At 42.3% G+C, this 14,364-nt stretch overlaps 1 protein-coding gene across 3 annotated transcripts in view; it reads left to right on the forward strand.

Annotated features, from left to right (window-relative positions):
• LOC126365835 (xaa-Pro aminopeptidase ApepP) overlaps positions 1 to 14,364 on the forward strand; it is a 149,447-nt gene that overhangs the window by 113,520 nt on the left and 21,563 nt on the right. For all 3 annotated transcript variants that reach the window (XM_050008467.1, XM_050008466.1, XM_050008468.1), the window contains exons 10-11: positions 7,250 to 7,379; positions 12,944 to 13,121. In XM_050008467.1, the coding sequence (XP_049864424.1) occupies positions 7,250 to 7,379; positions 12,944 to 13,121 (308 nt within the window). The remainder of the gene's footprint in view (positions 1 to 7,249; positions 7,380 to 12,943; positions 13,122 to 14,364) is intronic.

The raw sequence follows: 14,364 nt of genomic DNA on the forward strand, positions 1-14,364 counted from the left end.
TCTCCCTAGAGTCTGCCGTCCGTACAGCCTTTGCACGCCGCCAACATCTGGTTGCTGTCTTCTTCGACATGCGGAAGGTGTACGATACGACTTGGCGATATCACATCCTGGCCACACTTCATGGGTGGGGTCTTAGGGGCCCGGTCCCGATTTTTATTCAGAATTTTCTGACATCTCATTCCTTCCGCGTGCAAGTTGCTGCGTCCCATAGTTCCTCCCGGGTCCAGGAGAACGGGGTCCCACAGGGGTCTGTCCTCAGTGTCTCCCTGTTTTTAATTGCGATCAATGGGCTCGCTGAGGCGGTGGGATCTGTCCGTCCGCAGCTTCGTTGTATGCAGACGACTTCTGCCTCTACTACAGCTCCGCTGGCATTGCAGTTGCTGAGCGCCAGCTGCAGGGCGCTATCCGCAAGGCGCAGTCGTGGGCTGTAGCGCACGGCTTCCAGTTTTCGGCCGCTAAGACCTGCGTTATGCATTTCTGCCGGCGTCGCACGGTTCACCCTGAGCCACGCCTTTACCTTGACGGTGAACCTCTTGCTGTGGTAGAGACGCATCGGTTCTTGGGACTGGTATTTGATGCCCGGTTGACTTGGCTGCCTCATATTAGGCAGCTTAAACAAACATGCTGGCGGCATTTAAACGCTCTCCGTTGCCTTAGCCACACCGGATGGGGTGCCGATCGGTCCACCCTTCTCCGGCTGTATCAAGCGCTGATCCAGTCCCGCCTTGATTATGGGTGTGTGGCTTATGGTTCGGCATCACCATCAGCATTGCAATTGCTGGATCCCATCCATCACTGCGGGATCCGACTCGCCACAGGAGCATTTCGGACAAGCCCTGTTGACAGCTTACTTGTGGAGGCTGGTGTTCTCCATTGTGGATCCGGCGCGACCGACTTCTGGCCGCTTATGCTGCCCACGTTTGTAGCTTGCCAGGGCATCCCAACTACCGTCTCCTGTTCCCGCACTCGATCGTCCATCTTCTAGACAGGCGGCCCCGGTCAGGGTGTACGATCGCGGTTCGAATCTGGGCTCTACTGTGTGGGATTGAGTTTTTTCCTCTCCCGCCTGTTTTTCGGGCCAATCTCCGTCTGCCCCCTTGGTGTGTGCACCGACCATGCATTCGGCTGGATTTGGCACGGGGTCCGAAAGACTCGGTCCCTCCTCCGGCCCTCCGCCGCCGCTTTGTTTCTCTCCTTGCCGAGTTTCCCGGATCTGCCGTGGCCTATACCGACGGTTCGATGGTCTCTGGTCGCACTGGTTACGCTCTTACTCTAGAGGATCATTGTGAGCAACGGTCGCTGGCACCCGGGAACGGTGTATACACTGCCGAGTTGGTTGCCATCTATCGCGCCCTAGAGTATATCCGCTCCCGCTCAGGTGAGTCCTTTGTTATCTGTAGTGACTCCCTGAGTGGTTTACGAGCTCTTGACCAGTGCTTTCCTCGTTCCCGTCTGGTGATGGCCATCCACGAGTCGCTCCATGCTCTTGCCCGTTGCGGCCGCTCCGTGGTCTTTGTTTGGACCCCAGGTCATGTCGGCATCCTGGGCAATGAGCGGGTTGACACGCTGGCTAAACAGGCAGTCAGTTCACCGGCTCTGGAACTCGGCCTTATGGAGTGTGATCTCCTGTCGCTTTTGCGCCAGAAAGTGCTTGGTGCCTGGGGTGACGAGTGGCGCACCCTGCCCACACCCAACAAACTTCGGGCGGTGAAGGAGACGACCGGTGTGTGGCGCTCCTCCATGCGGGCCTCTCGGAAGGACCCTGTCGTCCTCTGCCGGCTGCGCGTTGGCCACACGTGGCTGACGCACGGCCATTTGTTGCGCCGGGAGGACCCACCGCTATGTCGCTGCGGGGCAGCTCTGACGGTGGTCCACATTTTGGTGGACTGCCCACTTTTAACAGGACTCAGGCAGACGTTTGCGCTGCCTGATACCCTCCCTGCCCTTTTATGTGATGACGTTGCTATGGCGGACCTCGTGTTGAGTTTTATTCGGGCAGGGGGTTTTTATCGTATGATTTGAGTGTTTGTCCTTTTATTTCCTGTATTGACTTGGGCCTTTGGCCTGTGGTTTTAAACTGTGGGTTTTAATGTCATTTGGTGGTTGGCTTTTCCTTATTTTCATGGTCAGCCAACCACCTTCACACTCGGTGTGATTTTAGTTCCGTTTGTCTGGTCTTTGTCTGTCTTTCTTGTATTGTGTCGTCCCTTGTCTCAGTTCTCCGTTTTTAACGACTGACAGTTTTTATTTCGTGTGATTTTATCGTGGAACAAGGGACCGATGACCTTAGCAGTCTGGTCCCTTCAATCCCACACCCAACCAACCAACTAATGACTGCGGTTCGCGTGCGGTCCCTTCTGTGCGAGCTGGAGTCCTTCTCTTCACCACCTCGACTTGTGGTCCATTCATGTACACCTCAGCCGCAGTTTTGTCTGGACCTTTCACATGGTACTAAGGACTCCGTTAACCCTGTGGCTCTCCACTGTCACTTCCTCTCAATTCTTCACTTGTTCCGGAGCTCTGAAGTGATTTACACCGATGGCTCGATGGCTGATGGTCCCGTTGGCTTTGTCTGTGTTCGCGGCGGCCATATTGAACAGCATTCCTTACCCAATGGATGCAGTGTATTCACTGCAGAGCTGGTGGCTATTTCTGGTGCACTTCAGTGTCTCTGTTCATGCCCTGGTCAGTCTTCTCTTTTTATGTACTGACTCTTTGAGCAGCCTGAAAACTATCGACCAGTGCTACCCTCATCATCCTTTGGTAGTGTCCATCCAGGAATCCATCAATACCCTGGAACGGTCTAGTCATTAAGTGGTGCTTGTCTGGACCCCTGGCCATGTCGGAATCTCAGGAAATTAACTTGCTGACAGGCTGCTCAAACAGGCTACATGGAAACCACTACTGGAGATGGGCATTCCCGCAACTGACCTGCGTTCGTTTTTACACTGCAAGGTTTTTCAGCTCTGGGAGACGGAATGGCAAAATCTCAGTACACACAACAAACTGTGAGCCATTAAGGGGACCATGAATGTGTGGAAGTCCTCGATGAGGGCCTTATGCAGGGGCTCCGTGGTTCTCTTCAGGCTCTGCTTTGCTTGTGTCTGGGTGACCCACAGGTACCTCCTGCACCGTGACGACCTGCGTGAGTGTCGGTGCAGTGCCCTGTTGACAGTGGCTCATATTATTCTTCTCTGTCCTTCTTTGGCTGCCCTGTGACTTTATCTTCGGTTGTCGGACTCTTTATCATTGATTTTAGCAGACAACACCTCATCGCTGATTTGGTTTTACGTTTCATCCGCGAGGGTGGGTTTTATCATTCAATCTGAGTTGTAGCGCACATCTTTTGTCCCTCGATGTCCTCCACCCTATTGCTTTTAGGGTGGAGGTTTTAATGTGTTGCAGGGTGGCTGGCTGGCTTTTCTTTTTTATTTTCGTGGTCGGCCAGCCACTGTAATCTGCTTCCTTGTTTTACTCTCTTCTAACTGTTTCTTGCCCTTTTGTTCCTTTTAGTGCTAGATGCCTTTCCTTTGTTCTTGTGGTATCTCCTTTCTTTCTGTTTTGTGTTGTATGTCTTGTCTGTTATATTCTCACTCTTGTGACATTGTTTTATTAGGAACAAGGGACCAGTGACCTAGTAGTTTGGTCCCTTCCCCCCTCTTTTAAACCAACAAACCAACCAACATCCTTAGCTTCCCCACACACTGCATCCCACATGAGGAGGTGCTATCCTGTGGATACCTTAAACTCCACAGTTCCAAGCTCTTTAGCGACTTTTGGAGCCTCACACTGCAATATGCGTCCAGACAAAGTTAACCTTTTTGCTTTATCTTCTTTGCCATTCTTTTGATTTGCCTGTTTTCTTTAATCCATTCATCCTGTATCTTATCGTTTTTCCAAAAGTATCACAAATTTTTTTTTCATCGCATTTGAAGTGCACCATTATTTCGCGCTCAGAGAGTTTGTCATTCTCATTCGGCTTGATTACCTTAATCTTTTTATTTAGTGTTACCAACGTGTACCTTTTATTGAACATCATTTTATCACTTAAAAGTGTAGATGTAAAAATTAGAAGAGGGAAAACTTTTTAAGATCTGGGACACGAAAACAATCCCAGAAAACTGGAAGATTGCCTTAATTCGCCCACTTCATAAAAATGGGGAGTAGATGCTTATCAACAATTACAGAGTAATTTTATTTACACCCTTAGAATACAAAATCTTATTGAAAGCCACTCTGAACTAATTAAATCCTTTGTTAACTAAACAAACTGGAAAATATTAAGCATGATTTACAATTAGCAAAAAATTAGATGTACAAAAATATCAAAGATTGGTTTTAAAGGCATATGATTCAATAGACAGATTCTCTAAAATAAAATATGGTGTTTCAGTCTTTGATTGCTATTCTTTATTTTCAATCAATTACCGGTTTCGGGCTAGCTGCCCATCTTCAGATCATATGTTGTAGTTACAGAGTAACTTGTCCGTACAGAACATAAAGAATAGCGACCGAAGACTGAAACGCCATATTTTATTTAATGAATTATCGCAGAACTCCCAAATAAGACAATCATGTCTAGTTTTGAAAGACAGACTCTCTCCTCGAAACCGTGAAGGACTTTGCAGTAGATGGGAAAACTCTGGAAATAACTAAACACTATTTTACACACACAGTATTTAAAATTAAATTTCTTTTGACAACATCCAGTCCATTTCAGATTGCATCAGGAGTCAAGCAAGGAGACTTTTTGTCACCTTTATTATTAAATTGTGTTCTGGAAAGGTTATAAAAGAATGGAAAATAGGGGAAGAAAAACAGAATGTGAATAACTAAATAAAGTGCGGCAGATTGAAAGATCCAATAAATTGCTTGGCTTTTACAGACAATCTGTAATAATAGATGGAACCTAGAGAATGCAAAGCAAGTACTAGAACTACTGAAGAAAAAGGCAGCTGAAGAGGCAGGTCTGCAAATTTCTTTTGAAAAGACTGAATATGTGGTCAGTGAAAGTAATTCAGCAAGAATTTTAAAAACAAAGTATGGCAACAAAAACAAAACATTCAGCTTTAAATATCTGGGTAAAAATATAAACATAAAAAGTGAAAAAAAGCAATTAAAATCTGCATTGAGAAAATGAGAGTGTACATGAAAATGAGAAATCTGTATATTAAAAATGTCTTCCTGAAGATGTTAAATTAAGGCATAATACAGTTGTAAAACCAGAAGTCCCCTGAGTCAGAGAGGTTGCTTTTATCTGGATGCAGAATGGCATCGAAGAGTTAGACAAGAAAGAAGAACCTTGCAAAAAATATTAACTCCAGTTGAGAACAAAAATGGCAGTTTGAGGCCAAGTATGGAAATACACTTGTTCTTCCCTAAAATAACAGATGAGATTGGTGCAACACATGTTACACTCCATGGACATCTAGAGGGAATGAAGAAAGATTAACAAAGGAGATCCACACATTCATCTACATGATGTAAACAAAGGGAATGGATGGGAAGGCAAGACAAAAAAAGGACTTAGAAAAAATGCAGATTGCACAGGAGACAAAGAAAAACTGGAGCAAAGTGGTCAGATGAGGTGAAAACACCTCATTCTGAGAAAATGAAAGTTTTGTAGAAGGATGAAGGAAGAAAGTAATAGTTATCTTGATGTGGTTCTTAGTTAGCCTGAAACAAAATAAATAAGAAAAAAGAATGCAGAAATGTAAACAGAAATTACTTACTGAACATCATTCTTATAAATGAATCCTACTATTGTATACATAAATCTTTTAGAATATACACCTTGACAGATTACGAAGGTAACTCAAAGAATGCATTATAAAATCGGAACAAGACTGATACTTAGGTATCACCAGAAGAGAGATGGCATTTTAGTGACTTAATGATTTTTTATGATCTCTTTGACAGTTGATTGGAAAACTGATGTTGCTGGTAGAGCATGCATTGTTTGTCTAAGTGAATGAAATGGATTTGCTTTCATTTTGTCCCCCTGTGTTTTGAATTGCTGCTGTCAGCAAGAATTCGTTGAGTGTAGTGGGCAATGATTTAAGGAAACTGCATATAATTTGCCTTTCCAGGTTTATTTTTTTATTCCTAATAAAATACCAAACTGGCCTCATTTTTGTCATGAAATTTTGTCTTTTTGATGACACAGTGAAGAATTTTGCAGTACTGCCTGTAGGACATTTTTAAGCCTTGAATATTTAGTCACTGGCATTAAATAAAGCTCTCTCTTCTTGCCAAAAGATACTTTGAACCCCCTTTTTCTTGGCTTCTACTGTAATTTTCCCTGTCCCATAGTAAAGGATTCATAATGCTGTAAGAATATTTTTAGGAAAGAATTAATTGTTTAATCTATTGTGTGCCCTTCATCATATTCTTTTTATGATTTACGATTAAGTAAAATGTTACCTTCCCATTCTTAATTCAATCTGGTTGATGGCATTATTGCTGCAATTTGACCATTGTGATTCATATGAGGCCCACATCTATTTCATGAAAAAAAGTTGGATTTAGAAATAAATTATCAATTGCTGTTGTAGCATGGTCTCCTATCCTTGTTGGAAATGTTTCCATGGCGATCAAACCAAAGCTTTACACCACATACCGATACTGCCGTTATCATCATGTTAGTCATTTGACCAGAATTCTGTCTTCTTCCCATTTCACTTCACTTATCCCTTCTGAATCTAACTTTGTCCTGTTCATTCTCTCTTCTGATTCTTGGTTTTCCCTTACGTCATTGTCTCCTAACATTCCACACTGATTCATACCTTATGCATCTCTTCCTGATAACTTCATAGGCTGTCCTCACCCAGAGATCCAAGTGAGAAGCTAGTAGAATTCTTCAGAATTTTTTGTTCATTCTTCCACCATTAGAGGCAGTTTGAATTTTAATTCAAAATCTAGGCAGTGGCTAAGGTTGAACCTAGGACCTTTGGATTGGTTGTCAAAGATGCTACCCTTAATGGATAGCCTTAAGCCCTGTGTCTATAAAGTAAGTCCCATAACTTGTGATCAGAAATTTTGCTGTTGCCGGATTGCCATTGTCACAAATTTTGATTATATGACAGATTATTCCTTCTCTGTGAGAAAATATTGAACTGCTGCTTTCAAAGAACTCAGTTTGGGTGGTTATGGTGTAATGCAATTAACTGAAACTAGCTTTGGATTACATAATAAGAGTCAGCAACATAAAGATACATTTTTATCTATTTTTTTGCATTTCTTTTTTCAGGGACGGTACTACTGATGTTACTAGAACAATTCATTTTGGAACCCCTACTCAGTTTGAAAAGGAATGTTTTACTCGTGTTTTCAAGGGACAGTTTTTCATGGGGACAAGTGTGTTCCCAACTAAAATAAAGGTAATTAAAACTTCAGTAAAATATCAGTTAAAATAATATAATGTTCAGGAGAAAATTCAGTGATCTTTCCACCGTGCATAGTCCACAGTGTACTTTTGTAATGATGTATACTCTTGATTTGCTGAGAATTTCAAAATAAAGATAATGATTCATGTGCACAGTAACCTGAATGAGTATATCCATTTCATGGTATGATAAAAAAATAAAAAAAATCATAGAACCATTGCCATCCTGAACTGGACCCTCCACACAGTGCAGGTAAAGTGCCACAACATACAATAGTGCATTCATTACATTGCATCATTTGAAACAAGACAAAATTACAACTCATCAGACCACACTACATGCCCCCAGTCAGCTACATCCTTCTCCTGTGCTGTTTGGCCCTTTGAAGATGTTTTGCTTTATGTGCCACTGTGAGCAATGGCCTTTTGCAAAGTACCTAACTCCAAATGTCCGTTGCATGCAGTGCCCTTTGAAATGTTACTCAGAAACTGGTGGACATGTGGCTGTATTTACTGATGGCCAGCAGTTCCTGGCAGATTGCAAATCAGTTGTCATGGAAAAGACATGAAACAGGTCCCTGTTGTAAGAGTTCCTTTATGCTCACTTTTCTTACACCATGTGTGACTGTGAGTGGTAACCATTCGTTGTAGGCACATTGGACAGTCCACATTAATATGCCAATAAATTGAACAACTTCATTTGTGTTGTGTTTTCATGGTCATGCTCAAACACTAAGGCTCTAATTTTGCCATTCTGTCATGTCTCCATGTTGAAGCATCTTTCTGCCTTAACCATACAGCTGGCTGATACACGCATGCATTTAGTCAGCAGTGGAGGGTGACATGACTGCCTGGTATCAATTTTACACCATCTGCAGCACTCCAAAGTGACTTGTGTTCTTTTAAGGGGGTGACTCATATTTTGTGTGGTGGGCTTATATCGGTGATTACTGGAGTGGGACATGCTGAGTGGACGACAAAACAGGTGTTGCACTTGTCTTTACATGCATATGATCCAAGAGACAAGAGATATGATGTAGGGGCTGCATAAGAATATTTCAGTATTTTGGAGAGAATATTCCCTTATTTCACTGAATGATGATAAGCAGTTTAACCATAGTATAAGCAGTTAAACTGTAGTATACAGTGTGGTTCAGATGGTCTATCCTGGGTTGGTTGTGGGTGAGGAGGGATTTATCCCATGGATCTGACTTGCATGTGTGGCATGGGTATTGACAACATGGGGGTTAGGTTAGGTTAAGTGAAGTGTACAACACCAGAGAACTGTTAGTGGAATATACAAGAGTGGCGGTGAAGGGTTTTTTAGACACTGTCAGAGTGAAGGAATTGTTGGCGTTGGTAGGCTTGATGCATACTGTGGAGCCATCAGAGAAGTGGAGGTCATGACCAAGTGAAATTGAAGGGGACTGAGGAGTAGTAAGTACAGTGTTATGTCGATAGTAGGAGGGAATGGAAGGGAAAAGGGAAAAGAGGGAGGGGAGGGGAGGGAAGGAAGGGCTGTTGATATCAACTGCATCAAGACTGTATGCATGCAGAATCAGCATTGACGAGTGAAAACGAATGCCAGACCAGGACTCGAGCCAGGGACCTCCCGCTACTAGGCAGTTGTGTTAACCAATGCGCCACATGGATGCAGCTAAATGCAGTGTTTATCACAATAGCACAGACTGTCTTGGCACACGTCTCATCCGACCCACATTTTCACCTAGCGTCACCTATCCACAGCCCCTATCAATGACCTTAATCTTCATTAATTTGAGATTTGTGCAGGAGGTAGACATAATTATGCATCTGCTCTGAAGCTAGTTGATTCATTGCCCATCGAGGTGAATCAATTATATTAATGTGTGGTGCCTGTGCTTTTGGACACAGCAGTAGGTATGGGATATTGCTTGTGTAGGTCAGCTGTCATTTGTATTGCAGATCCAAAGAGTACTCTGGTCAATGTTTGATACACAGTAGATTCTGGATTGGAAATGGTGGAATGTGGAATTCAGGTACCTGTCTGTGTTGGTGAGATTTATTAACACAGTGTGCTCAGTTGTCCCATCTCATGATCTATACTGTTCAGTAAGCACAAAGGAACCACACGATTCTTCTCGATTTTTGTCAGAAATTGTATGTTGGGATTCTGTTGAAGCATGTCAATGGCTTCTCTTCATATGTTACTGTGAAGAGATGTGATAATTGGGATGACTGCTGAAACTCGTAATACTGCTGCGAGTCTCCTGATAAAATGTACATTAACACTTTTAGTAGAGGTTATTATGCTGTGCTGCACTTTTCTACATTTTTACTTTTAGTGGAGTTTTTGAAACTGCTGCATTTTTGTAAATCTTTAATTTTCTACATGTACATACCTATTCCGCAAGCCATCATACAGTGCATAACAGAAGGTACTCCATACCGTTACTAGTCAATTTCCTTTCCTGTTACAGTCACACACAGTGCAAGGGAAAAATGACTGTCCTTATGCCTCTGTATGAGTCCTAATTTCTTATATCTTTGTGGTCTTACACGAAATATATATTGGAAGCGGTAGAATCATTCTGCAGTCAGCTTCAAATGCAGGTTCTCTAAATTTTCTCATTACTGTTCCTTGAAAAGAACATAACCTTTTTGTCCAGGCAATCCCATTTCAATTCCTGAAGCATCTCCAGAAGATGTTTGAACCGATTGGTAACAGAGCTAGCAGCCCACCTCTGAATTGCTTCATTGTCTTCTTTTAATCCAGTCTGGTGCAGATCCCAAACATTCAAGCAGTACTCAAGAATATGTCTCACTAGTGTCCTGTATGCAGTCTCCTTTACAGATGAACCACACTCTCCCAAAATTCTCCCAATAAACTGAAGTCAGCCACTCACGTTCCCTACCAGGATCATCACATACAAATTACATTTCATAACTCTGTGCAATGTTATGCTCAAGTATTTATACAATGAGATTGTGTCAAGCAGGACACTACTAATGCTGTGCCAAAAGGGTTTGTATCCTACTCATTCACATTAACTTATATTTTCTGCATTTAGAGCTAGCTGCCATTCACCAGACAAACTTTTGTCTTAGTCATCTCTTATCCTCTTACAGTCACACAATGATGGCACCTTCCCATACATCACAACATTATTAGCAAATAACCGAACAATCGCAGATTGCTGATCACCCTCTCTGGTGGTTCTTTCACATTTGCCTGTGGCAGTGCCTGATGATACCCTTGTCTCTGATGGACAATTACTGCCCAGAAAAGCACATGACATACTGGGTTCTGGTTGAGGCGCTCATATATCTGGGAACCTATTCCATATGCCCGTACCCTCATCAAGTCTGCAGTGGGGCACAGTGACAAATGCTTTTCAGAAATACAGGATATGGAATCTGCTTGTTGCTATTCAGCCATAATTCACTGTATATCGTAAGAAAAAGGCAAGCTGAGTTTCACTTGAGTGATACTTTCTGAAACTGTGATGATTCTTGGACATAAACTTCTCAGTTGTAAGGAAATGTATTAAATTGGAACTCTGAACATGTTCAAGAATTCTACAGCAAACCAATTTAAATGACTTGTCTTTTTCCAGACATTTGGGACTTGATATTGGGCAAGAGATTCACTATAAAAGGAAGCTAAGTAAGGGCCAATACTGGAGAGTACTCTTTGTGAAACTGAATTGGGATTTCAGCTGGACCTGGTGATTTATTTTCAACTCTTTCAGTTGTTTGACTAAGGCCGGGATGCTTATTATTATGTCATCTGTATGGGAGTCTACTTGATGGTCAAATGACAAGTATGTTTGTGAGGGTCTCCTGCATGAGTGATTTCTTAAACACAAAGTTTAAAACTTTGTCCATTGTATTTCTACATTCAACTGCCCCAACAGACTGGTCAACGAATGACTGGATGGAAGCCTTGGATTCTCTTAGTGATCTTACATAGGACCAGAATTTTCTCGGGTTCTCAGCTAGATCTTGTGTTAAGGTATGAGGTGGTAGTAATTCTATGCTTCTTGCATAGATCTTTTCACAAATGCACTAAACTTTGCATGTAGTCAGTTGTGTGTTCTCTTTTGGACTGTGTTTTACAGTCTGTGTAAACTTTTCCCGTGATTCATCTCTGCCTATCTTACTGCAACTAAGTAATGTCAGTTCATTGTCTGAGTGAGTGCTCGCAACTGATTACCTGCTCTTTCTTGCAGAAACTCCCTCCTAGCCTTCTTGACTGATTTATTAACTTTTGCCACCATATGCACTATGTCATGATCACTAATCCCCACCTGTATACTGACACTGTCGATAAGGTATGGCCTGTTTGTAGCTACAAGATCATTGCATGGGAGTTACTGAATTAGCTTCTTAAGACTGTTTTCGGAAAAGAGTTCAGAAGTACTTTGCAAGACTTTTACACCCTCCAATGAATCCACAGATGTCCCAGTCTACATTTGGTAGGTTAAAGTAGTCCCCAACTAGTATTACATGATCTCAGTATTTATGTAATACTGACTGTAGACTTTTATTGAGTGACTCTGTAACTGTCACAGTGGAATTGGGCTGCCAGTAAAAACATCCAACAATCAACATAGTTTTGCCTAGGCATGTTATACACGACCCAACAACATCACTGTCACACTCAAATTTGACCTCAATAGCGACAATATTTTTGTTGATAGCACTGAATACTTCCCCCTTCTGTGGAATCAGTCTTCCTTTCCAATATATATACATTCCATGACTCCCTAGATATTTCAGAGCTTTTCTACTTCAGTTTCAGCCAGCTCCTGGTCCCAAGAGTAATTTAAGCTTGAGAACTTTCCTGGAGTGCAGTAAACTCAGGAACTTTGTTACAAATACTTCAGCAATTTACTGACAAAATTTTGACATTCAGGCTCTTTACTCTGAGTGCAGTCTCACTTCACTACCTGCTTATCAGCTAGCGTGTGTTCATTAGAACAACTCAAACTACTGCCTAACCAAGAAGCAGCCCATTTGCACACCATAAGTAGTCTACTCCCTGTGTAGTTGCTTTGTTTGCGTAGCACATCCCTGACCTGTCTAAGGAGTCCAACAAATCCCCAACCAATAACGCAGGTCCATAAATCTGCATCCAAGACTGTCAATCAACAATGTCTTTGGTTGAGGCCCTCCACTCAGCTCCAGATAAAGGATCCCAACCAACTCTGGGAACACTTTGAGTGTGGCATGACAGTGTTACATTGCAGTAATAAAGTCAGTCAAAGAAATATTTATGTCAATTAAGTATGTGAACCTGTACATGAACCTCATCCTTCCTGTCCAGTCATGACACAAGCAAGTAATTGTGTCACATGCTTCCACTCATAATGTGACAACTGTAAGAATTATATTGAAGTGTTAGCATACCACAGATCACACCCAAGGAAGTGCATGCAAAAGTGGCTGTAACCTGTGTTTTTCATACTAGATCATTACATGGCCATACAATATAAGCAAACTTTTGGTGAATCTAAACCAGTTTGATACTGATGAAGTTGATTTGTGCTAATAGCAATATTTATTTCACTCTTTTAGGGGAACTGCTTGGATACATTAGCGAGAAAATATCTGTGGGATGTTGGATTAGACTATTTACATGGAACAGGTCATGGTATTGGGTCATTTCTCAATGTTCATGAGGGACCTATGGGCATCTCTTGGCGAATTTATCCTGAAGATCCAGGCTTGCAAGAGGGAATGTTTCTATCGAATGGTAAGTAGCTTGGGTACCTCTTGCCTCTTACTTATTGATGTATATTTTGCTGCCTCTCCTGCAATAAAAAACTATGCTGTGTCATGTTACGTTAGTTTTAAGTAATGAGGGAAAAGTTTGAAATGAAAAGATGTTGTCGAAATAATTTCCAGGGCCTTATTGTGTCGCATCACAGATAAAAATTACAAGTGAAGTAAAAGGTATTTTGGCGTTGAAGAGTACTGCTGCAACAAACTAAAGCATTTCTTAATCCATAAGGATAACAAAAGTTCAAAGACAATGTAAACACAATATATATGGATGGTGTTCCTGTGAAAGGAAAAATGGTAATAGCATATGCCATGTCCATTGTCAGCACGGTCCCCTGTAAAAAGATGTTACCTTCCTGGTTGGCCCTTGTGGGAGAAAGGGTGAGGGGGTGGCAGAAGAGACAGTGACGACTAGAGGGACTTGCAGACCTCGTCGATGATATAGTACGGGGAAGTCCAATGTCCAGTAGTGCTGAGGGCTCATTGGCTCATTGAAGCAAAATTTTCACAATAGCTGCATGACTAGCAGAGTGGATGTCCAACTGGATGTCATCTTCGGTGATGACTCTGGGCACAGTGGGATCAGACAGCCTGCCAAACTCAGCACTTAGTCAGAAAACAGCATTGGCAAAGTAGCCTGTAGATAAAGTAACTGTGAGGACTTCTTGGCATAAAGTGGACAAGGCCAGAATTGTTATGTGGTGTTGGGCTGTTGAGGATGCTGATGCTGTTACTCAGTCCTCACTCATAGTACTATTGTTTGTGAGGGCTGTAATTTGGTGAGTCCATTACTGTTTGGTAAAAATTTCCATCTCTCTTAGTTGCTTGATATACTGCTCATCATCTTTGTTACTTTTAAATATCACAAGTGTTCTGTATAGAATCAGAATCAGCGGTAATTGGTATTGGGGACTCCGAATCTTGTCTCATTTTGAAAGGGTGGTCACAGTATCCAAGACTATCTATTATGGATTAACTTGGGCTTTTAGTGTCCACCAGGGTAGTGTAGAGTTAACGAACCTTTGAAAATCAGCAGGCTGAAGGTATTTGAAGACAAACTTGTCAGGGGGATATTTGCAGCTGCCATTTTAACAAATAGTTAAAGCAACACTTAGTCTCCTGTGACTTATGTCAACAGCTCCGGTTCCTGTTTGGGGTAGCTAGCGCTCTGGCAGTAATTCAGCATTATCTCAAACAGATTACAGGGAAATTCC

The sequence above is a fragment of the Schistocerca gregaria genome, chromosome 4, assembly GCF_023897955.1.
Source record: "Schistocerca gregaria isolate iqSchGreg1 chromosome 4, iqSchGreg1.2, whole genome shotgun sequence".
Classification (NCBI taxonomy): Eukaryota; Metazoa; Arthropoda; class Insecta; order Orthoptera; family Acrididae; genus Schistocerca; species Schistocerca gregaria.